Source organism: Vidua chalybeata, chromosome 18 (assembly GCF_026979565.1).
Source record: "Vidua chalybeata isolate OUT-0048 chromosome 18, bVidCha1 merged haplotype, whole genome shotgun sequence".
NCBI lineage: Eukaryota > Metazoa > Chordata > Aves > Passeriformes > Viduidae > Vidua > Vidua chalybeata.
In genome coordinates, this window is record NC_071547.1 from 2,195,861 (window position 1) to 2,220,745 (window position 24,885).

General features: G+C 55.3%; 1 protein-coding gene across 14 annotated transcripts in view; it reads left to right on the top strand.

The window, feature by feature from the left end:
* Window positions 1–24,885, top strand: part of NCOR2 (nuclear receptor corepressor 2) — a 230,159-nt gene that overhangs the window by 173,537 nt on the left and 31,737 nt on the right. For all 14 annotated transcript variants that reach the window (XM_053959970.1, XM_053959977.1, XM_053959978.1 and 11 more), the window contains 6 exons: window positions 1,944–2,006; window positions 11,029–11,171; window positions 15,418–15,565; window positions 17,960–18,506; window positions 22,839–22,959; window positions 23,858–24,098. In XM_053959970.1, coding sequence (XP_053815945.1) covers window positions 1,944–2,006; window positions 11,029–11,171; window positions 15,418–15,565; window positions 17,960–18,506; window positions 22,839–22,959; window positions 23,858–24,098 — 1,263 coding nt within the window. The remainder of the gene's footprint in view (window positions 1–1,943; window positions 2,007–11,028; window positions 11,172–15,417; window positions 15,566–17,959; window positions 18,507–22,838; window positions 22,960–23,857; window positions 24,099–24,885) is intronic.

A 24,885-nucleotide genomic window follows, 5' to 3' on the forward strand; every position in this document is an offset into this window, starting at 1 on the left:
TTCCTATATTTTCTACTCTGTCAAAGTACAAAATTATTGCTGTGCTACCTAAGGCAGGTAAAAATAAAAGCAGGGTGACTCCTCTCGGATTCCTTGCTCTGCAGTTTCTTGCTTGTGCTGTTCCATGTGCTATAAATCACGCGGAGGTGTTTCGCCTCCCTGTTCTCTGCTGACAACTGGCTGAAGCCTTGATTGCGAGCGCTGTGTTTTCATACAGGCGTTATAAATAGTCCCCAGCACAACAGAGCCCTGCTCTCTCCCTCCAACTTGTTCAGCAATGCTGCAGAGAAGCAGCAGATAATGCCAGTAACTTAGATGGGATTTTTTATGCTGGGATCTCAGAGTCCTCGATAAACTTCACTGCAAACACAGAGGAAAGCCTTTAGACCATGTTAAATTGGGAAAAAGGAATGGATCAATTCCAGTGACATATCTGAGCAATTGATTTCACTTTATGTCTCTCCAATAGCGCTTTAATTTAGGTTGGCTAAGAAAGTTATTGCATTTTAAATACCAATTGAACATTAAAACCCAGCACAAAACCGTATTGTGGTTTAACTGCAGCGTGCCGGAGCTCCCCGTAGGCATCTGTTTCATAACTGTGCAACCTCAGGCGATGCCATTAATCAAACCAAACGGGCCGTTTCTGTGACATTTCTGTACCATACAATAACAGCCATCACCAGCTGAGCCAAGGGCCTGCACGGCGTTGGGGACACTCGCTTTTACGTAAACGAGCGCTGTGGCCCTGGCTCTGCCTGCTGCCAGGGGGAAGCGGTGAGGTATCAATTTCCCTCCCTCTTGGCTGGTGTCCCAGGAGCGACAGGGTTCTGAGGGAGGCAGTGACCTGTGCTGTCTTCCGGGAGGTGACACCTGCAGTCGTGCTCAGCCGGCTCTGAAGGAGATTTCTTCTGCCCAGTGCTGTGGGCATTGGAACTCACGCTGTCCTCCCACAGGGTCTCAGCTTCTTGTAGAGCTTCTTGGAAGATCCTTCCTTCTCTCCTTGCCTGTATTCTTTATCCTGAACCTATCAGCCTGTTTTCCATTTTGAAAGGACACTGTCAAAACATCTCTCATCACTGTTGAAATAATGCTTTGCCTGTTGTTTAGAGTAATAACCCCTTGGCAGCCTGAGCCGGAAATCTGTTTCCTTACCGAGTTGTTTTTTGTCTCTGACTCACACCCCAGTTTGTTATTGTAGGGTTTGCTCTGTGCCAGGCTGCCAGCAGGACTGGTGCATAGTGAAGGCTTTATGCAGGACCTCGGTGTCCCCAGCACCTGCTTGGATTTGGGGAGAGAGGCAGCATCAGATGCTGACACCCCTATCAGCCTCCTGGCTGGAGCAGCATGTCCCCTTCAATGGGCACTGCTCCACACAGGCCCCCTCTGTTGCTGAAAATGGCTCAGAGGTTGTCCAAGAGCCCAGTGGTGGCACGGAGGGAGCCCGCAGCCGCACGGCCAACACCCTTGTGTTGTCAGTGGCCAGCACTGACAGATGCAGTCGGCCAAAGTCACCACTGAGGTGACGCTGCTTCTCCGTCTCTGCCGGTCCCACCCTGCGTCTGCCTCCTCCAAAGCACACAGCCAGCTCCATCTTAGGTACCTGTTGTTGGGCCAGGGTGCGTGGCACCATCAGCAGGAAATCTGCTGCCACTCTCAAGCCATCTGGCTTTATTTCCGGGCCCAAAGTGGAGGTTTTGCATCACTGAGGTGCATCCCAAGGGGATGTTGTGCATGGGGTACTGTGGCGTGGAAAAGCCTCACGAGCCCACGCCATGACAGCCTTTCTTGTGGGAGCACTTCTGCACTGCATGGGGTTTTGTCATGCCTCCAGGGAACAGGGCATGGGACAGGGTTTGGGTGTTGGGACACCTCCTCTGAGCTCACTGGGCTTGCTGGCTCCTGCTCACAGCTGACTGCTCTCTTTCCTCCTTCCTTCCCAGCTTCCCTGGAAATGAATGAAAGCTCTCGCTGGACCGAAGAGGAGATGGAGACAGCTAAAAAAGGTGAGACGCTCATTTTCTTTCTTTTATCGGCTGTGCTGGAGCTAACCCAGCAATTGGAGATGGAAAGAATCTGACTGCTGGCTTAGGTGCAGTGTGGTGGATCCTGAGCTGTGGGGCTGGATCCCGCCTGTCCTGCTGTTGGTTTGTTCCCAGCGCGCCTCAGGGAAGGTGTGGGGAAGGCAGGGAATGGTGCAGGGAGTGTGCTCAGCTTCTCCAGCCCCAGGAGCTGTGCCAGCACCAGGGATGCCTGGGCTGTGGCTGGAGCCACATGTGTCCCCCAAGGCAGGAGTTGGCTGTAGGAAATGGGGAAGGCGCGTTGCCCGTTGGAGTGTTGGAGCTGCTGGTGCCCGTAGCATGGGGTGTGGTTTCACCCCACTCTTCGGAGCTTTGTGGCCTCGGTGCAATCTGGTCCAGGCACACAGAGACTGTCTGCCTGTGTTCACAGCTCTGGGATTCAGGGAGAGGATGGTGAACCCCAGCACTGCGCAGGCACATGTTGGGGAGCTCTCGAGAGCCAGGGCAGCGTGTGGTGACTTTACATCCTGGAGCTGATTCAGAGCCTTTGCTGAGACCGTTTTTAAAAAGTGCTGAGTGTAGCACAGCCCTTCTTGCCACTTCCCCTCCTCGTGCCGCTCCTGTGCCAGCCCTTTCACTGCTTTAATTTTTTGCCAAAGTCACGTCCTGTTGATGGGCTGTCGAGCTCACGTCCCCAGCCCGTGCATCCCGCTTGCGTTGCTGCCGACTCTTCTGGCCCGGAGAGGATTGTAAATGGGAAATTAAAATGGAAATGACTGCCGTTCGGGGATGGCAAAGGCAAACAGGCGTGTTAGCAGGTTCGGCTCAGCTTGGAAAATGCACCTGCTGCTGGGATGGTGATTACATGTTCTGGAGCGCCGGCTGCCCAGGTGCCGGTGGGAGCTGTGGACTTGGATTACTTTGCCTGTGAATATCCCAAAGTGTTTGGCTCGCTCGCCTTTAAGCTGTTCCAACCCTCTTTTACAACCCAGTGCCAATCTTGTGCATTGCTGAACGGGGCTCTCTATAGTCACAAAACTTAATAGATAGACTTTAATCAAGCAAACTGGCCTGGGGCCAGGTAATGGGGTGAGCAGATGCTGGCAGGGGAGGGTCATTGGAGGGATATTTTCCGAGCACTGCTTTATTTTGGAGATCAGCATCTGGTTGTTAAAAAGTGCCTCTTGTTTTATGCTGGATGCTGGAGGTGCACTTAAGGAGTCTCAGCGCCAGCTGCCAAAGCCTGTGTGAAGGAAGGATGAAGCGTGGGAGCATGCAGCACTATTCCAGCCCAGGGGCCAGGAGGAGGCAGGGAGATTTGCTGGTGTAAAGCCCAATGGCTGATTGTTTCTCCCTTCGTTACAACCTGGGAAACTGAGATTGCAACACCAGACTTCTACAGAAGAGCCAAATTCCCCTCTGCCAGGAAGCAGCCGCTTTAATGCTTCGAACTGGCCGTGTCTGGCATTTCCAGGGACCTGCGTGGTGGGGGTTTCCGACTCACAGCAACTGTGAAACTCCGGAGGTAACCTCAGAGGCTGGAGGAGGTGGTGGCAGAGCTGCTGCCAGCATGGCTGGGCAGGGGCAGAGGGGGTGGTGGCCTGCTGGGCTCAGAGACACAGGCACAGTCCTCCTCACCATAAGGACTCGGCCACCCAAGGCACCCTCCTCCATACTGGCACCAGTAAGAGCCCGTAGCTGGCTGGTTTAGGGAGTTCAGCAAGATGTGAGTCCCAGGGAAAGTCAGCCCCACCGCCCCGGGGTATTTTGGCAGATGGGGATGGTCAGTGACCTCTGCTCCTAGCACTTGCCAACCAGGAGATCAGCCCAGCCCTGCTGTCCACCCCTGGGTTTCCTGTGTGTGGCATGAAACTCCATGTCATTTGTGTTCAGGGAGGTGAGAGAAAACAGCCCTGGGACAGAGAGACAGCAGAGCTGCCTGCTCTCCTCCACAGTCACAGAGCTGCACAGGGAGTTTCCAATCAAGAGAAGGCAGGATTGTGTCTGCCAGGGGAGACAGTGAAGGGGAGTACCATGTTACTAAACTTAAATAGGGGAACAAAAACCCAGCAAGAGGAAAGTTCTTGCTTAATGACACTTTCATTATGCAATAAACTTCAATTCAGTAGTCTGTCAAAATGTGCAGAGATTGGGATAACGATGGGGGAATGTGTTTCTCTGATATTATCTCCTTGCGCCATGGCTGTGATCCTTAAAGCAGGAGGTTTTGATTTACCCAGAGTTGCTCGAGGATTTCCCCCTTCCCTTCCCAAGCCGGGAAGCAGGCAGCACCCACGGCTTTGCTGCCGGGCAGGGCGCAGAGGCATTCAGCAGTGGGATGGAGCTGCTCCTTAAAAGGCAATGTTGAGGCAGTTCCTGCCTTTGGGGGACCTGCTGGATGAGCCCACGCAGGCGGGAGTTCAAGGTAGGCTGGAAGGGGCTCTGTGAGCCTCAGGCAAGCACCAGCCTCAGCAGTGGGTGGGTTTATTGTCCCCCCAGCCCCTCCACCAAGTGCCACCACTAGTGCCAGAGCTTCAGGGCAGCCGCAGCCGCCCCGGAGCTGAACTCGATGAACCGGGAGGTTTCGACATGACCTTTGTTAGTCTTTAAAGTCTGGTACCTGTCCTCGCCCAGCTCGGGGTTTTCCCGTGGCGTCTAACAAGTGGTTTTGTTCTTTGGAAAGAGGCGGGTGCGAGTGGCAGGTTCTTGCTGAGGTCCTCCGGTGCCTTGCCCAGGCTCTGCGCTCCTTGTCCTCAGGGCACAGCCAGCCTGGGGCTCCTTATGCCTTTTCCCACGCTGAGGACACACAGAGGCCACGGGATGGAATCAACAGAGGCAGGGTTGGGCACGATGGTAAAATACCAATGACAGAGAGTTAAATAACCCATGAAAACTCCCATATAGTTCCTTTTGGGTAGAGATAAAATATTCCCTTGGATACCAAAGACACTCATGAACGCTTATTTTCAGCACTGCCAACAATTCATCTGAGTTTTGGACTGACCTGAACCATTTTTTTCCCCAGTCTCATTCTGTTTTTGTTTACAAAACTAAAATAAAGTCAGCCACCTTGCATCACCTTTGAAATGCAGGAGCTGGCTGGGTGATGCTGGGGAGCTGGCAGCTCCATATCTTCCTCTGTTTGTCTCCCCTGTGCTCATGTTGGAGGTATTTACATCAGAGGTATTTACAACTGTAAAAACCTGCTGATAGTAGTAAAAGTGGGCTGGAGAAACTGGTTTGCAGCCCATGCCCGTCACTGCACATTGTTCTTCTGGGTGGCCTTGGGGTGGGATGTGCCTTGGGGTCTCCCACTCAGGTGTCCTCTATCCAGGCAGGGTGCAAGGGCAGCTCAGAGCAAGGAGAGCCCAGCCTGGCCATCCCAGCGTCCAGAGAGTGCCGTGGGTGCCTGGTGTTTGTCGTGAACTCTGTACAAAGCGACGTGGTAAAAATCACCAGGATGGGGCAGATTGGGTGCCATGAGGGCACAACAGTGTCCAAGGCTTAAATTAGGCACGCTTGCCCTGAGTGAGGCTGTGGTTGACTGCAGTCCCATCCCTGCCATCCCAGGCTGGTGCTTGGCTGCCTTTCAGCCAAGGTGTCGGCCCCAGGACCGTGCCTGTGGTGCCAGTGCTCCCCGTGCCCCCAGAGCTGCACTTTCTGCCACCATTGGCTGAATGTTTCTCGAGTGTGTAGGAGCAAACTGCGAGGATTTGCTTAGTGAGTGTCAGTGAATGGAATACAAAAGGCCTGTCAGGAGGAACTGCTGGGTAATTACTATAATTTGCTGCCTACATTTTAATTTTGAGTATTATTTTTTCAACAATAAGGGAGCGGGAATAGTATCTGAACCAGGTGAAAGAAGAGAGCTAGGCCTGCCAGCAGTGGCTGCTCCATGTGTCCTCACTGCCATGCTGGACCAGAGGGGATGGCACATCTCCAGGAGCAGACATCCTGAGGGGGACTTCCTGTCCCCTTGTGTCAAAGGATAGGGTACAGCAAAAAAGAAAGGCTGTGGCAGGAGTAGTAAAACCAGGGCACAGGGCTCAAGGCTTTGCAGCAGGTGGATGCAGTGGTATGGGAATTATCTGTTTCAAAGGGGAGACCTGGGAGCTGAGGGTCCCTAGCCAGGGCCAGCAGAGAGGAGACATTGCACTAGAGCTGAGCTGGTCCAAGATCCCAAGTCCTTGCTGATCAGGTACCCACACCTGGTTAGGTGACGCTATCTCCCCGCAGAGAAGTGGCGTGACGGGTGTGAAAGGTGCTGGGAAGTTCAGCTGCAAGCTCCCTTGTAGCTGTGGGACACATCAGAGGCGTGCTTGTGTCCAGTCACCAAATGAGAGGTCCACTGGGAGCACGGCAGGCTGGTGCCAGCATCACCTGAAGGAAGGAAGGGCATCACTCACCAAGGAAGGAAGGAAGGAAGGGCATCACCCACCACGGTGGCAAGAGCACACCGAGCCAGCTGCCTGCACCATGGTCCCTCCGGCAGCGCCTGCAGGGATGTGGGCTCGCCCCCCACGCACCATCCCCACGGCTTCCCTTGGCACAGCATCAGGAGCCTGGCATGCACCTGGCTCTGCCACCCACTGATCCATGGCCCTGGAGAAGTTACTCACCTTCTCTGAGCCTCTGCAAGCCACCCCGAGGTCAGTGCGGGAAGGCGATGCAGGCCACGCTTTCGGGATGCCTTGGGTGGTGTCGCTGACTCCATGGGGCTGGTCTTTCTCCAGAATTGGATTGCGGCACATTTTGGCGGTGCCGTAGCCAGAACTGCCTCCATGTTCACTCCCAAGAGGGTGTGTGGGCGCAAGAGGTACTGAAGGATCATACCCGGTACCATCAGGCGTAGGGAATGATATCACTTGGTTTTTCCCCTATAACCTTGGTCTGCTAATCCATGCGAGCTCCCATTAAGGGACCTTTTTACGGGCTCTCTCCGCCCTCACCAAGCCCAGGGTGGAGCTGGGCAGCCGTGCCAGAGCGCCTTGCAATGTCTCTAGTAAAAACCCCCAGCTGCAGAGAGCCGAGGGGCTGCGAGCCGACAGCCCTCGCCTGCCGCGCTGCCCCTCCAGGTTTCTTCTCAGTTCCCCGAGATGCTGAGCACGGTGCCCCGCTCTCCGAGCTCCTCTTCCTTCAACCTCCACTTGCTGTACGGGAGCAGAGGCCCCGGTCTGCCCATGGCGACACCGGTGCCAAACCTCTCCCCATCCCTCCTGTGCCAGGGCAGCAGCTGCAGGGCCGAGGTGTCCTGAGGCGCCACGGCACCCCGTCGGTGCGGCACTGGGCTCGCCGGCGCGCACGTCCCCAAAGAAAAGCGCCTTTGATTCACTTGAGAGCGGAGAAAACTATTAGCCAAGCTTTGTTTTCCTGGATCCCTCCCCCTGCCGCTGACATTCAGCCGAGAGCGAGGGAGACAGAAAGTGAGCGAGGGAGGGCGGGAGCGGGTGCCAAGCGCCGCACCCCTTGTCAGCTTGGGTCAGCGCCACGTTCGTTATTAATGCTCTGTCTAGAGGTCACATTCAGATGCAACGAGCCCCGGGTCAGCCAGAGGAACAGATTAGAGCTTGCTCGCTGCTCCGCCACATACCGACGGCACCGGCTCCCCGTCCCCCGGGCTGGCAGGAGCGGAGCTGCCGCGCTCCCGCCCCTTCGCTTTTCTCCTGCCTTTTTTTTTTTTTTTTTTTTTTTTTAATTATTATTATTTCTTGGCAACGTCGGGCATCTCCTGAAACTGCACAGTCTCCCTATAGCCCCGAGCTGCTGAGCAAGGAGATGAGGTAGGGGAGAAAATACTGGCGGCGCTTCCATCCACCTTAACAACCGCGGCTGCAGCCGGCTGGAACGCTCCGGCGAGCGAGCAGAGGAGAGCGGAGAACGCCGTTCGCTCCAAAGGGAAGAGCGCTGGGGCCGGAGCATGTGTTCCCACCAACTTCTGCCATTGGGGTCAGGAGTCTGCCGCCTGTGACCTGGTTTCCAGCCTCGGTGCCCGTTTGCTCGCCGCTCCCGGCCGCCCATGGCTCTGAAATCCTCTCGCCCCCAGGATTTAAGGAACCGGCTTTGCTTTCTTCTCTGTCTCCGGCTGCTGCGAGGGAGCGAAAGCGAAATGCGTGGGGAGGGTGTGAGCGGAGCACTCGCAGCGCTTTGCCGCGGGCTGCCGTGCCCGGGGGGGCTTTGAAGAAGTGCCCTGACAGCCGTGTTCTTCCCAGCCCACCCGCTGCACACTGCAGGTGTGCTCCCTGCCCGCCGGAGCACGTAAGTCGGGTGTTGGGGTCCGAAGGATGGGGTTAACCTCGAGGTTGTGTGTGGCTGCGTGCCTGCGGCAGAGCCTGCGTCCGGAGCCCCCGCCCCGAGCCGAGGAGCTCAGCCTTCCTGAGGATCTGATAACTCGGTTAGTCATAGTTTCAGTTGCGATGTGGAGCGAAGGGCTGGTGCTGCCGTGCCGGGGAGTGCGGGGCAGGGGGAGCAGGCTCTGGGGGTGGCTCTGCTGGAGGAGCTCATAGAGATGGGGTGCCTGGCGAGCCGGGAGCTTACCGGCACGTCCGGGGGTGTCTCGGCTGGTCCCTCCCGAGTGTGCACATAACTACAGCGTGGGAAGCAGGTGTTGCTGTTCTGCTCTGGTTTCATGTAGAAGAAGAGTGGCGGGGCTCCCTGCTGGTCCCGCGGGCAGGGGCTGCAGGCAGCCTTCTCCTCCTCCTCCTCCTCCCAAGCAGTGGCCACCTGCCCTGCTGCAAGCTCCTTCAGCAATGTCCTGGTGAGCAGGGGCACAGCCAGCCTGGGCAGGGGGAAGGACAGCCAGGAGCTGGCATTGCCTGTGGCTGGTAAAGGTCACACCATGCTGGGGACTACTCACGCTGACATCCATCACCCCCCCCAGCCATGAGCTCTGCCATGCCAGGTCCTGCTTTCTGGCATCTTTCCTGCCAAAGCACCCGTGCTCGTGGCACATCCACACCGCTGCCAGCGTCTTCATTTCAGCTTTGCCCGGGGCACACAATCAGCCTTGGCCCGGCTGTCACACTTGGTGCTGGGCCACCAGTGTGGTGATGGGCAGAGGGACAGAGCTGCTTGTTTGCTTTGGAAGGCAGCAGTGGGTTGTGTCAGAGGGGATGGGTTGTGACACTGGGGACTGTCCTGTTTTCCCCTGCGGCATTCAGCAACGGCAAGGGGAGGACTCTTGCCCCACTGGTTGCCTCAGGATTGGTGGCCGGATGTGATTTTTTTAATCTTTTTTTTTTTTTTTTAAGAAGTCCCAGCCCGTCAGCGGGGTGACAGAGGTCGTGGGTTTGGCTGAGCGAGGCTGGGAGTTGCAGAGTTAAAGCTTAAACTTGTTTCTTGGCTTGCCAGGGCCTTTCTGGTGCTCAGTGCATGTGATGCCTCGTACATGCAATTTGATAAGCCTGGTGCTGGGACGGGCAGGATACAGGCACCAGCTGGATGTTAACTCCTGCTGTGCTGGGTGCTGCTGGTTTTCTCCAGGACCTGGGAAGCAGAGAGGGGGATTTCATCTCTCTGAGGGTACATGGTGCCATCTCTTCAATGCAGCCATGCCCTCAGCCCCCACGCCGTGCCCTCCCCTTGCACAGACTCGGAGCAGATCCTGGCTGGGAGCACCTCCTTTGGGCCCGTTGCATGTGGCTGTGCTGAGATCAGCCCGTCCCCTGGGGTTTGTTGTTGAAGCAGAGGTTGGGCTGCCGCTTTAGGGCCGGGCTGACACATGGCAGCAGCTTGGCAGGAGGCTGGCAGCAGGGCTGGGGCACAGCTGCAATGTTCCCAGGCACGGACAGAGCCATGCCAGGAGCCCCAGTGTGGGACTCACCATGGTCCTAAGCCCCATGGTGTCAGAGCAGCCAGGGAGGGGCTTGGATGTGGAGCCAGTGGTCCGTGCCCACTCCCAACCCCACAAGGCTCTGTGGTTGGTGGCCTCTGGGCAGAAAGTCCCCCTGCAAAGGAAAAAGATGTTCTTAGCAGGTTCATTCCGTGCTGACTTTCATCTTGAAGTTACCTTTCTGTGGCAGTATGGTAACTCTGGACTTACAGACTCTGCATGCTGTGCCCTCACAAGGTGCAGGGAAGGGCCAGGGAACTGTTGGCCTGATAGTGGCATCACGTGGGCAGTCAGGAGCAAGCCAGCCTGGCAGTGTCCCACAGGCTGGTGGCAGCTCCAGCCCCACAGGACACCACATGAAGGACCAGCCACACAGCAGGCAGCGAGGTGTTACTTCGCAGAAAGCCTGGATGGTTCTTTCACGGGTCACCTCCAGGAACCTGGGGTGCCTCTGCAGCCATCCCTGGGCCCTGGTTGTAACTCCTACCTCCGTCTGCAGGACCAGGGGTGCCCAGATGCCCCTGCAGAGATGGCAAGGACACAAAGTGCTGACTGTCTCCTTCCTCCTCATCCTCCTTCTCCACCTTGCTGGGTTTGCCCCGTGTTCGGGTTGGCACCATCTGGCCAGGATTGCCAGCCCTTGGTGTGATGCCTGACCTGGGAAGGTGCTTTTGTCATGAGCCTGTGATCAGCACTAATCCCCTGCCACGCCTCTTCCCAGCCAGGGACGTCACCTGGGTTTCCCTGCCAGCATTCTCACCTGCCCAGGCTTCCCTCCCCTTCCCTAAGAGGGCTGTGTGCCTTAGGGTGGGAAGAGCCTTTGCTTCATGTTAGGGGCTGAGAGCAGCCCAAGTTCTCCTGGGCGTGCCAACACCTGCTGCAGCCATCCCAAAGGAAAGGGAGCTCCGCTCGTCCTCGTGACTGCCAAGACACGGCTGTGGGACGTGTTTTATTCCAGAGATGGTCAGCATAGCGCCTTTTTTCCCTTTGGAAAGAAAAACAGGCTCTCATAGGTCATCCCCTGGTCTAGAAGCCATTCAGACACGTGCTAGTGACCGTATTGCTCCTGTGGAGTTTGGCTTGCGCGGAGGAGTTTTCCCGTCCTGTGTGGATAATGCTGCCCTTGTGTGAGTGCATGTGGTGTTAAACCTTTCTCCTCTCTGCCTCCTCCAACTGCAGGTCTCCTTGAGCATGGGCGGAACTGGTCGGCCATTGCCAGGATGGTGGGCTCCAAGACCGTGTCGCAGTGCAAAAACTTCTACTTCAACTACAAGAAGAGGCAGAACTTGGACGAGATCCTACAGCAGCACAAACTGAAAATGGTGAGAGCCCTGTCCCAGCCCGCACTGGGCGCTGTGGATATTTCCTGGCAAGGACTTGGATGCTTTCCACAGCCAAGGGGGAACCTTTATCACGTTGGGTGAAAGCTGTGGGGACTGTGGAGTGGCACGGGAAAGGGTTGTCCACCCATCTGTCCCTGGGAGGTCTGGATGAGGCAGAGCTGCTGCATGGGAGATTGCCTGGGTGTCTGGAGCGTGGCTGGTACGTGGAGAGATAAGGAGCAGGAGGAGGAGCAGGGCTGTGGTGTGTTGGCCAGGATGCAAGTTCTAATGGCTGTGCAAATACTTTGTTTCTGGTGAGATTGTGCTGTTCCGCCCTGGCGAGCAGAGAGCCCTGCTGGGCCACACGGGTCTGTGCCTTGCAGGCTCTGCAGTTACCTGCAGTAAACTGCTTCGGTTTGCCCCAAAGGAAATCAGAGATTTAGGACAATGTGAGGAAAGCCTGGCTCTGAAAGAGGTTTTCTTCAGCACTGCAAGTAAATGTGCACACCTCTCTGTGCCTCAGTTTCCCCTTCAGATGGGGCTAATGCTGCTTTGTTCCTGGCATGTGGTGCAGAGTGTGAATATAGTGGGGCTTGTTTGGTTTTCTGGAGATAGCTTGGACTGCTAAGAGACACTAAAGATTATAATTATTTCATTTGTAGAGTATCCTGGGGTTCCCAGTTTCTGGCTAATAGAATTCACATGGCTAAACCCCCAAGGGGTGCTTTGAAAATGCAAAGGACAATGTTCAATGCAGGAATCTTTCCAAGCAAGCTATTACAGCAAGAGTAAAAAGAAAGACAGGAAAACATTCAATGACTCACCCAGGAATTTAATATCCTAGTCAGTCTATAGGAATGAGAGAAAGAGAAGACATCGGCGATTCTTTTTTATTAATTCTCTATGCACAGAGACACTCCTGTGTTCCCATGTTTCACCGAATTGTTTTTAGAAACAAAGCAAACAAACTATATAAAAGACCCCCAGACCCATATAAAGGCTGGAATGAAATATTCTGTGAAATGTGCATCAAGCCCTCTGAATATAAAAAGTTACATTAGAAAGATATCATTGTTCATTACTGGGGAGAATCTGAAATAAGATCATACGGCTTTGCTGGCAGTGGAGCCGGTGTGTATTAATTTACTCTGCTCCCTAATGTTGCAGAAATTATATCACGGAAGTGTTTTTCTGCAGAACCACATTTTTCCCTGCGTCCGTCCCTCCAAGGCAGCCGCTAGACTTCTCCAGTCTAATTGCTCACTCTCACTTGCAGTTTATATCAGCATCATCATTTTATTTTTCGAGCATTGGAGGCTGTGGGATTCGGTCGTGGAGAAGAACAATGAACATTCAGCTGTTATTTATTGTACTCTATTGTTTTGTGGCAACAGCAGATGCCAGAAAGCTGAATAAAATAAAAGAACAACTGAGATTAAATTGCCATGGACCTTCCTTCCTGACTCCTAAATATAATCCCAAGCAAACTGAGCCTCCAAATCTCATCCTATCACCAGTATCAGCCATGACCTGTGTGGAGGAAACACATGTGAAGCAGCGTGGCATCACTTAGTTTTGCCATGACATGCACAGATTATTCCCTGACCTCACCACCACCAGCTACTGCTGATCATGTGCAGGGAGATGCAGTGGCTCTGCTTTTCCCCCTCATGCTAAATGAGAGTAAACTTAATTAGCAGATCTCATTCATTTCCCAAATGAATGGGGCTCGTTAATATTGTAGCCTCCTCTTCCAGGTAGGTGTGACACCAGGATTCAGCAGTGTGCAGGTGGCTCTGAGGGGCTGTGGGGCCGTGCCAGCAGCAGTGGCCGGTGTGGGGTGGGAAACAGACACAGAACCAGCTGGCTGCACCCTGGGACAGGCAGTCTCTTACTGCTGGGGCAGGGTCAGGCCACCTTGAGGCTTTACTTTATCTGCCCTGCTGTGTGTTTTGGCTTGGTTTCGCTGCTGCGCCACTCGGATGTGTCCCAGGCATCAGCGTCACTTAGCCTTGACCTTCAGCACACTGCACTCGCTAATCTTGGCATTTAAGGAAAGCAGGGCATTGGGATACATGGTGTCCTCAGAGCTGCTCCTTCTGTTAGTGGCTGGAGATTAGGCACTGTCTTCACTGGGAGCAGTCTGTGGCGTGGCTGTCACTTTGGTCTACTGGGCTTGTTTTGGCTTGTGCAGGAAACAACCCCGGGGCTCGGGCTGGTCTTGCTTGGAGACCAAGTCCTGTGGACCTCCTCTGAGCAACATTTCTTTAATTCCTTGCTTTTTTTGGATGATGCTGGCTTTGCACAGGAAAAAATGCTTCAGGAGTGCAGTCTGGTGGCCTCTGCTTTTGGGAATGAGTGTGTCTGACTTGCCTTGGTCCTGCCATTAGGACAAGGCTGAGCCTGATGGGAGGTTCCCATCAGGGTGGCTCCGTGTCGGTAGCAGGGTTTGGGAGCTGTTTGGGTTGTTGCTGCCACATCAGGTGGTGAGTGCAGGGAGAGGCCAAATTTGTCAGGAAGGCCCAGAAAGACATTGTGGAGGAGGAGGCATGGAGTGACTCCTTGTGCAGCGTTCCGTGTCCTTGCTGTGCTCAGTGTATATCCTCAGTGGTTTTGGTGAGTCAAAACGCTTGAGTAGCACCAAGTCCTCAAGAAATACCTGCTGGAAGGTAGAGAGGAGCAAGACTGCACAAGGAGTCTGGAGCTGTAGGCGTGATAAGAGGCGAAGTGGTGTCCTTGATCTGCTGCCTGTATTTCACATAATTTCCCCTAAATACCAGCAGTGGGGCTTGCCAGGAGAGGGACCCACGGTGCCCCTGGGGCCGCTCAGTGCTCTGCTCTGCCAGCAGCTGCCAGCCCCGGGCTCTGGCCAAGTAGGGTGCTGAGGCAGAGGCTGGTTCCCAGCTAATTCCCAGTGAGGAGCCTGCTGCTGCCCGCGGCTGAGTCACGGACCCGTGAGTAAGAGGCAGAGAAGTCTTTGCCATAGTAACGTCGGCGCTTTGTCACTGCGTTAGCGTGATGGGGAACTGCTGCTTCACACAGGAACGTGCGGTGCTGAATCGCTGCCGTGGCAGAGGCGCGAACGCCGGCAGCACCAGGACACCACCGGCCAGGCTGGAGAAAGGGAACCACAGAGCCTGGCGTTCCTCCCTCTGCCTCTCCGCGCCTGCACAGAGCCGCTTCTCAAGTGCCTCTTTTCCCTCTCTCCTGCCCAGTTTGATAAAAATAGATTTTGAGCAAGCAGCGTTTCCAAGCAAAAAAGCAGTTGTATTTGTTTGTTTTATCTGGAAGTTTTCTAAGGGATTGAAAAGTTGGGGGTGGGGGAAGGGGGGACCGGCTCTTCCCAGCACAGAGATCCAGCAGCAAAATTAACATTTCCACCATGGCTTTATCTTTTCATCCATGTAAATAAACGTCCTACACACGTCACTCGTGTGGGGTTTGCAGGGAGAGCCGGAGATGATGAGCCTGTTCCTACTGGTAATATTTACTCAAGCAACAAGAGCAGGAAACAATAGCAAAGCCGAGACTTTTCCTTTAGGTCTGCAGGAGGGAGCAGCTGTCCACACCCTCGTGGCTGTGGCACGTGCTCCAGCCAGGGAGGCTGGGGCTGTCTCAGGGCAAGCCAGGACACCAAGCAGTCACCTTTGGGATGCCGTGCTGCACTGAGCTTGCCCACTGTCCACCGGTGACAGCTGCCCTGGCATGGGAGTCAAAGTTCTTTGGCAGCACCTGCCAAAGGGCTCATGAAAGCAGGTGCATGGAAATGTTGGCTGGGCCTATCTGGGGCATCAGCTTTGTTATCTGCAGATAAGCGTCAAGTCGCGGCCACACGTTTGTGTGGCTGGAGGTAGAGCCTGGAAATGCGCAGGACCGACACGTCACGCGTGTGTCATGAGCAGGCATGTGTCATGAGCAGACGTGTGACCGACCCCCAAGCTCTTTCCAGCCCTGCACTGGTGACCTCCATGCATCTGTGCCATTCTTCCCCTGAACGCTTGCTGCTGGCTGAGGTTGGAGCTCCTTGTGGAGCCAGGCTGGCCATTGCAGAGCAGTCAAAAGCTTTTGGCCAGGTGACACCACGCTGCCAGGCGAGTCTGGTCCCAAAGCCTGGTGCTCAGAGGGTTTACCCAGGGCAGAGGGTCACTGGCAGTGTCCCGCTTGAGACTGTGGGCAGGACCAGTGCTCTCTGCTGCCCCATAACTCCCCGTAGGCTTTGTCTCTCACCATTCTTGCTCTTCTTCAGGAGAAAGAAAGGAACGCCAAGAGGAAGAAGAAAAAAGGCGCCGCTGTTCAGAACGAAGAAGCCGCCTTCCCTCCCGCAGCTGAGGACGAGGAGATGGAGGTGTCGGGGACGAGTGGCAACGAGGAGGAGATGGCAGAGGAGGCGGAAGGTGAGGCGGGTGGGGGCTGTGGCAGGGAACGTGCTCAGCTCCTCTGGCTTTGCTGCCCGTTCGCAGCAGAGGCACCGTGCACGGCCTCTCTGGGGCTGCACTCTGTCACCCCAAAGTCACACCAAGGTGCTGGTGTCTCGCAGCACTCGTGGCATTTTGGATGCCTCTGGATTTCACGCTTGCAAGGAGTGCCCTGGATCACTGCCCTCCTCCCGTGTCTGTCTGGACAGATGGCTATTTTGGGAGCCCTTTGGTTTCTGATTTCCGTCTGTGCGCTTTCCAAGAGCACACAGCCTCCCAGGGCCTCTTGTAAATCACATTTCTTGGTGTTTTGCTCCAAAGGAGGGTCCCTGCATGCTCTTAGCCACCACTGTGAGCTCTCATGGAGCTTATCATGGGCTCAAGGAGAGATAACCCACCAAGGTCTGTGTGCGCCCATCCCCATCCCATCTGGGCACTGCTGCTTTCCTGGGAAGTGGAGCTCCTGGAGCCCAGCACTGGAGAGAAGGCAGGGGAATGCTGATGCACCTTGGTGGGGCTTTTCCTCCTCCTTTCCCTTTTAAGGCAGCGTTTTTCTCCCTCCCAGCCATACCAAAGAAAGGAAACAACTTGAAAGTGACAATTTTCAGCTATTTATTGCTTAGAAAGCACAGCAGTTTGGAGTTCAGAGAAAATGTTCACAATTTTCCAACAATGCCCATTTGACTTCCGTCAAACTAATTTAATAACTTAACCAGCACTCTGGCACCACACTGGTTCCTGGCCTTAGCACCCAGGCTAATGGGACTTGAAATGGGAAATCTTTTCAAATCGTCCTTGTGAGTGACTCATTACAAGGCAGATTCCAGGTAAATCTTTGTGCAAGGTGAGTGACTCACAGGAGCAAAGTAAAAGGTAGTTACTGCTCTTTTTAAGAGTGCCTGAGAGGAAACAACATGATTTTGAGACTAGAGATGGATCTCTTGACATGCTTCTGAGCCTTACTCTCCAAGCATTGGCTCTTGCTCTGCTGCTGGAGTGCCCTACAGGGTTGTGGAAAAGCATGAGGGGTGTGAAATGTGTAATGGGCATGGAAGTGCCAGGGTGGCGTTACGCTGGAGATGGGTGCTGGCTCCGGGGTGACACTGGGGTTGCTCAGACAATACCTTGCAGTTGTAGGGGCCACGTGGCCAATCCAGGGACAGAGGGAAAGACTCAGTGTGAGAATTATGATGTAGACTATGGATTCAGCATCTGGAGGGAATGCAAGGAAGACTAGAGCTTGGCTGAGCTTGGGATGAGCCATTGTTGGATGTCTCAGCATGGCATTCAGAGTAGCATCAAGTGGCAGTTGGGAAGAATTTTGCCAAACACACTGTGAACCTTGTCCTGGCTGGGTGATGGGACACCTCACTTCTTGTTTGCAAGTGAGTAAGATTGGAGAAGACTGAGGTTCCTGACGAGTGTGGTACAGTTTCACTCTCAGGACAGATGGATGTGCTCCAATGTACAGCTCTTAGGACACAGTCCCTCTGTGGCACTCCTCTCACCAGCGTTTGAAAGCTGTCTGAGCTGCTGTGGGGAGAGGCAAGTCAAGGAATGCATGTGAGGAAGCCTTTGGGGCATGAGCGTGAGAGCCCTGCCCGGTGGGGACACGCTGGGACGGGACTGTGGAAATCTCCTGGTGTTCCTGGCCCTGGCCATGTTTGTCCGGCCGAGGCTTGGAGGGAGTGATCCTCTCCCCAGCTGTAGAAACAATCTCTTGGCAGCACCTAACTCTGAGCGGTGCATGGATGCTTGTGCTTCCAGCTCACATCAAGCTGCTGGTGGCAGATCTGGGAATGATCCTTCCCATGTAATAATTAACCTGTCCTGCAGCACTGCCAGCGCTTTCCTTTCGCTGACCCTGACCTCCTTTCTTCTGCCACCGGTGGCTTAAATAACAACAAACACGTGTAGTGTTTTGGGATGATCCCAGCTGCTCCAGGGGTGGCACAGCCAGGGAGACAGGTGATGTAAGTCAGCGAGTAGGGTGCCTGGTCTGGAGCAGCTGATCATGTGCCATGGGTAAGAGGGTGAGAAGGGAGCAGATCTTGTCCTGCCAGACCAGCCAGCAGCCAGGGTTTTCCCTTAAAATCCAGCTTCCCAGTCACTCAGTCTCCAGGCTTTTGGGCGTGTGATTTTGTGTTTGGGTGGGGGTTAACAGTCGTGCTGGGCAAGCAGAGAGGCCCCCAGAACAGCCCTTTGCTTAGCAGGCTCTGGATCTGGGGATCCCAGCACACTTCTCCCAGCCCGGGATCATCTCCCCCTCGGAGGAACGAGGGCGTTCTCTTCCCAAGGGAGGGGGTGGAGGCAGCGATATGGGAAGCAAGAATCTCAGGCTGATCCTTATTTTTATTTCTTCCCTTTTCTCAGCTGCAGTAAATAACAGCTCCGACACCGAGAGCATTCCCTCGCCAAGGCCCGAAGCCAAAGAAGGAGGCGAGAACGGGGCCAAGGCACCACCCGGGCCGGGAGGTGACGCCGGCACAGAACCGGCAGTCAAGTGGGAAGAGGCTCCAACACCCCCCGAGGCTCCCCCTGCTCCCCCTGCCAACCCCGCTCCTGCTGCCAGCCCCCCGCCGGAGACAGCTCCCGAGGCACCCAGCGCCGAGGAGAAGGTGCCGGAGGATCTGGTGGTGGACGTGGTGAAAACGGAGGAGCCGGAGGAGAAGGTGAGCGAGGAGCCCTGCAAGAGCGAGGTGAAGAAGGAGGAGAGCGAAGAGAGCCAGGAGAAGGACAAGGGGAATGACAAGAAGGTGGAAAGCGGCGTCAGCAGCGCGGGGACGGAGGGGACGCCCAAGGCCGAGAAGAAGGAGAGCCATAAGGGCAGTAAAGGCCCCGGGGTGAACCCCGACAGCGACTCCAGCGCGACCTGCAGCGCAGACGAGATGGATGAGCAGGATGCTGTGGACAAGAGCAGGTAGGAAGCGGGGGGACAAGGGGACAAGGGCATGACACGAGGGCCAGATGAGCTTTCCCAGTGTGTCACAGTGCCCATGGGTGCCTTTGTGAGCTCCTCCTTGGGAATATCACTGCTCAGGCGCTTCCCAAGGCAAAGGGACTTCCCAGCTGTGTCCCCATGTGCCCCCAGCCCTTTGGCTGTTGCTTCCAAAGGGGCTGTGACACAACAAGCAGTGCAATGTCCCAGCGCACGGGTGCTTCTAGGACATGGCCGTGGGCAGATGTTGGGTGCAGAGCCGCTGTATTTGCTGGTGGCAGCTGCCCATGTGGGTGACGCAATGGAGCGGGACGTGCTCTCAGGGACAGTGGAGCTGTGCTGGTTTGCCAGCATCCGGGCTTGGGAATGGTTTCTGTCTGAGTTGGCATTGGCAGGAGAAAAGTCACATCAGGGATGCCTTTTTACTGCAGGAGGGGGCAAGTTGCTCCTTTGGCAGAGATGTTGCCCAGATAAATTTGCCAGGGGCAAATTAACCATCCTGGCCATAAAGGCAGGAGAATGTGGTCTGTGCAAGCTTTCCTGGGGCCATGCCAGTAGGTCTTCACCTGAGCCACTGCAGTCCTGAGCCCTCCACCCACCCCTGGGCCTGGCAGCCAAGAGCGCCTCAGACCTTTCATGGATGGCTCTTGGGACAGGGAGGAGAAACACTGGCCTCCTCCTTGGAGAAACATCCTGCTCCCCTCCCAGCTTTTCCCACAGGGCCCTCCCCACCCAAGAGCCTCACAGAGGGAGAAAGGGTTTTCCGTTTTTTAAAGAATACGTGTGAATACAGGCATCTTTGTAGCACTGAATTTTATGATGGCCCCTGGGCCAGGTGGGATTCCTGTGTACTCCAGGTGGCCCCTGCCATTGTATGTAGGGGCAGCAGTCCCTCTTTGACTCAGAGCTGGGCAGGGACTGAAGGCTGGCATCCAGCATCCTGTGTCCAGTGTCTCGCAAGCCTTCTGTGGGCTCACAGGGAGCAGTGTGGCAGTCAGGTGGGTGCTGCCAGGCTGGGCAGGCTGTGTGCAGCGCTGTGGATGGGGTTATTGAAAAAGCAGCTGAGCAAAGTGGTGGGATGAAGTCAGAGGGAGCTGTTGTGCATCCCACCACTCCAGTGGCCTCTGTGCTTCCCCTGTGATTGATGCAGGAGCCAGTGGGTGAGTGCTGCTGGTGCGGGAGCATCCCCTGGGGTGCAGCCCCTCGCTGCCGAGCAGCTGGAACAGCGCAGGCGGTGCCAAGGGGTGGTGTGGGTGCTGCTGGCCAGCCCCGTGGCAGGGCCGAGGCCTCTTGGCTGCAGTGCTCCTCTCCAGCAATGGCCAGAGTCCAGCACCACCCCTCCCCACCCTCCCCTGCTTCCAGACAGGAGAAAATCTCCCAGTAAGGGAGAGTGAGGCCAAGCAGGGCTGTCCTCCTCCAGTTTAACATTAACCCAACCGAAAGCAGGGCAGCAGTGGCTTGCACCAACTCCTCAGCAGCAAAGGAGCAAGTCGTCTTGGGAACAACTTTTCCATCGCGGCTCCTCGCTGAGTCAGCGCCTATCTCGCTTGTCAAACAGTTACCAGCTTCCAGGAATATTAAACACTAAACAGGCGTCCCGCAGCTCCCGGGCCGCTCCTCTTAGCCGGTGTGGTGATGAGGCGCGGGCGACAGCAGAGCCTGCTGGCATGGGAAGGCCGCAGCTGACGCCGGCATCGGGCGCTTCCCAACCCAGAAGCGCCCACAGGGTTGGTCCTCAGCTGGCTCAGAGCTTTTGGCACCGCCGCGCTCCCAGTGGGGACTGGGTGCCCTTGCCAGCTGTAGCTTTGCTCCCTCGCCTTCCCCGTGGGCCGAGGGCCGCCGGCCCGCGGGCGTTGGCGCAGCCCCGCTGCCGCAGCGTGACTCGCGCTGAGCGGGACCGGGCTGCCGCGATGCCGCGTGAGCCGCCCCGTCACCGCATCACCCGATGCTCGCCCACCCACCCAGCGCCAGCGGGGCGTGGGTGCTCTTCTTCCCTGCGCTCGTGAAAGCGTCAAGCTGTCCCCGGCATCTCCCAGAAGAGGACAGAGGGTGGCTGGGGTGTCCCCGCGCTGAGAAAGGAAAGGGTTCAGAGTAGGGGCAGCCTTTTTTTGGTCCTCCTGCAGTTCACGCTAGCAAAGACATGTCCAGGATTGAGGAGGCGCAGCCTTAACTCATCCAAGCTGAAGGAGGCAGCTGGTTATCTGTGGTTCCATGCAGCGAGTGCTGCAGGAGGGCTGCTGCAAGCACAGCCAAGATGTGTGGTTCAGCAGGAGGTCACGCCAGATGGGGACATGTGAGGGAGGCCACACACAGCTACCGCTGCAGACCTGCAGCCTGGTGAGGAGACACCTGCAGCGACCATCCCGGTGCTGCATGTCCCATGGCTGGCTCAGCTACAGGTGCAGGGACTCTGCCAGGCCAGTGCCATGTTGGAGCCATGTCTCTGGCTTGGGGGAGCCCGTTGGGGAGATCTGGTAGCCAGTGCCTTTGCACAACTACTGTGCAGTCATGTTTGGCTGGGTCATGTGTCAGTGTGTTGGATCATCTGGAAGTTAAATTAGTCCCCATCCATCTCTGTGGCAGAAGGAGGAAGAGTATGGGAAATGCAGGGTCATGGTCATCCCCAAAGCTTTGTGCCTGGGAGGGGACATTTCCATGCTGCTGAGGCTCAGCTGTGAGCCTGCCAACCCCTTCCTGCTCTGACTCTTTTCCCATCCTTCCCAATGCCATCAGCCATCTTAAGGCACTGGTCCTTGGGTTTGGGAGGCTCTGGGTTGGCAGCAGGTGGATAAGAGATGCCAAGAATTGTTCATATGGTGATTTCCAGAGCAAAACACCCAACAGAGATCCCCTTGTCTGGCGCAAGATCTGCTGGGAGGGATGTAATAAATTAGGCAATTTGCATATTGATGAATTTAATACTGACTTTGGCTTCCGAAGCATCGGGATCCTGGAGGGCTTCAGGAAACCTGAAGATCTTGAGGGTGCTTAAAGGGACTTTAAGGGTGCTTCAGTGTACCTCTTCAAGCACCAGTGAGTGCACAAAGCAGCTGCTGGTGTGGCAGTTCCACAGCTCAGCCTGGCGTGAAGGTCTCAGGAACAAGTGCTGGGTGCCCTTGTCCCCAGCCCTGTGTCTCAGCAGATTTTGGGGCACTGCACCCTTCCAGGAGTGTGGCTTCACAACACCCATACGGCTCCACAGACAAGCATCATTTGGATTATTTAGGGAAGAATTCAAATTTGCTGTCCCTTGGTTGGTTTCCCCTGGGTGCCCAACCCTGGTCCCAGTGTGGAGGTGGGTCCCTTTCCCCTCTGATGCCAGGCACTGTGCAGAGTGAGGGCTGGGGCAGCCCCAGCACCAAGATGAGTTTATTCCCCACACACGGCCCCGCCACGCTTGTTTATTCATCCAAGGGTGAGCATGGAATGACCTTGAAATTTATAGGCTGAAGAGAACACTAAAATAACAGCTAAAATAAACAAATCAAGCTGTAAAGCTTGAAAACTATGAACTGGCTTCAACAAACTGGAGTCAGGAGGGAGAGAAAGCAGAGATGGCCTGGGCAGATGTGATCCCTGAGGTCTCGGCATAAGCTCGGGAGCTGGACATGCTGAGGGTTTGACCCAAGGGCTTTGCACGCCTCCATCCCACCCCATTTTGGTGGCACCATGGGTATGTCCCCCATGTTTGCACAGGGGTTCTGCATGGCTGGCTGAGTGTCTACCAGGCAGCTCAACCAGCCAAGGGGAAGAGCAAGTGGTGAGGTTGCAGGGCTACTGAGTGCCAAATCCCATCCAAATCCAGCCTCTCATCTTTTCAAGTGACCCAAGGGCCCGAGTTCCCTACACATGGTGGCTTGCCCTGGCTTTAGCACCTTGATAAAAGACAGTCCTTGAAGAAGAGCATGAAGCTGATCCCCAGCCCTGGGCGAGATGTGCGTGTGAGCTCTGGAGGGTAGCATGATGTCCAGGTGAAATCTGAGCCGGTCATTTTGCTCCATAACACCCAGCTCTAGAGTCCATTTTCCCTTAGGTTTATTCTGGACAACAGCAGATTTGCTAGAAATAGCATGGGGATGAGGGAAAGTGGGCTCAAGAGCCTCTTGAGCCAGACATAAGGGTCTTGTTTGAACACGTAGTCCCCTGGGGGTTGTCTTTGAGCCCAGATTCCCAGCAGCGAGCAGCGGTCCAGCACGCTCCTCTCTGATGCAGAGGATGTCCTCTGGGTTTGGCAGCACAGAACAGGGGTGGAGAGTGTGGGGGAACCGTGGGCCATGGAGCCTGTCCATGGCTGACGTTGTGTTTTGGTTCCAGGTTGCTGTCCCCCCGGCCCAGCCTGCTCAACACCGCCAGCGACGCCCGGCTCAACTCCTCGCCGCAGAAGCCACTGGACCTGAAACAGCTGAAGCAGAGAGCTGCTGCCATCCCTCCCATTGTGAGTACCCTGCTGGAGAGGGCAGGGACTGGGAGCACAGCCTGTGCTCTCCCACTGGGCTCCGTGGTGTGCGTCAGGGCTGCAAGGATGTGCTCATCCCTGGGGATGGCCTCTGGTCCACAGAGAGCTGTGCCTGGGCGGTGCGAGCCCCTGGCCAGGCAAGGTGCTCCCTGTGCAGAGTGTGTTCCCAGCTGCTGGAGCAGCTCTGCCAGCAGCATTTGGATGTCTCTTGAGCTCTTTTAATCAGAAAATCGTGGGAGGTCTGGACAGAAAAAGCTTCTCACTGCCACATGACTGCTGCCTCCCATTGCTTTAAAAAGAAAGAGTGCACCTTCCCAGCCCTGCACTTCATCTTGTGCTTGAAGGATATCACCTTATTCACCCAGGAGCTTTGCTTGGTCCCCCTTTTTGACTGCTCAGTAGCCATGTATTGGAAGTACTGATATAGTGACTTGAGCTGTGAGAAGAAGCATCCTGGTATCTCCAAAGTCAGCACTGGAGGAGCAACGACGCAGGGTGGGCAGGGAGGAAATCCCTGCTTTGGGGTTTGCAGGCTCAGGGAGGACCCATTCCTGATGCTCTTCCAGTTTCCCATATTGCAGCTTAAGATGTGGCTGCTGTAATGTAACTTCTGGCAAAAGCTACAAGCACGTAACTGTAGAGTAGAGGTTTTGAACAAGTCTGACTCCTTCCTGTAGTATCACCAGCCCAGAGCTGGTACTTTTTGTCATGGGCTTTTTAAATCTGTGGCTAGTGAACTTTGAAGCCCTGTTTGGTCTCTGCTAAGACTTGCCATGATAGTGTGGGGCAGGGGCTACTCATAACTCCTGATGTCTTCAAGATTTTTATGGATGTCAACAGCACATGGTGAGCGTCACCAACTCTTACTGCTTTGCAGATTTCCGAAGGTTTCTCAGAGGGGGTGCTGCAGAGTGGAAGCGCGAAGCCTCAGGTGCCTCCCCACGCCTTGGCTCTCTACCAGCAGCAGATCACAAAAGCCCACGAGTCTGCCCGCGAGGACATGCCCCCGAGCAAGCTCTCACAGTCCCAGCAGCAGCAGCAGGCTGAGAAGGAGCAGCAGCAGCCCAGCAGCAGTCCCAGGGGGAAGAGCCGGAGCCCCGCTGTTGGAGAGAAGGAAGGTAGGGCTGTGTGCGTGTCGGTGCGTGTTTATCCGCGCGGAGCACCCGGGGTGTGCAGCTGTACACAGCCAGCAGCTTTCTCCCTCGTAGGTGAAAGCTTGTTTCAGCCCCTGAAAGCTCTTTAATAGCATCTTGAGGCAGGACGAGAGAGGCATGGCTAATTTCCCATGTTCATTAGACAGTACATGATGTCTCATTGAGCCCACAGCAAATGCAGGGCAGTGTGGAGCGCCAAGGAGGTGAAGATTGCCTTTATTAGCATCTGCCATTCACCAGAGAGCAGAGGGGCCTGGAGGCATGCCAAGGCTCTGGGTACAATGGCTCTTTTCTACCTTGCTGGCTTTCTATAAAGAATGCTTTTAATGCACAGCGGGGACCATTATTTCATTTAAAATCAATGCTAATACTGTGACTCGGAGTCCAAAGGTTCCTGTAAAGATTCCCAGTGCTTTCTCCCCGGAATAGCTCTGATGTGGTTTGGCTGCCTAATGAGCAATTCAGAGGTTCCCACCATAGAGCATCTGAAACATTATTAGCTTGAGCACCTGGGGATCAAGGTTAAGGAGAGACGGGAAGTCCTGATGAAACCATCCTCTAAATGTGTTTTTAATCTGAGTGTTAGAGTCTGTTCCAGTTCAGACTCTGTGTCCCTGCCCCCCATAGCCAGCCTGTGGCTCAGTTGTTAAGGAAGACGAGAAGCTGTCCCCAATGGCGCAGTCAGAAGTTGGGCTTGTGTGGGTACAGTGTCCACCAGTGCTGGATCCTGAACAGAAATGGGTGCAGCTGC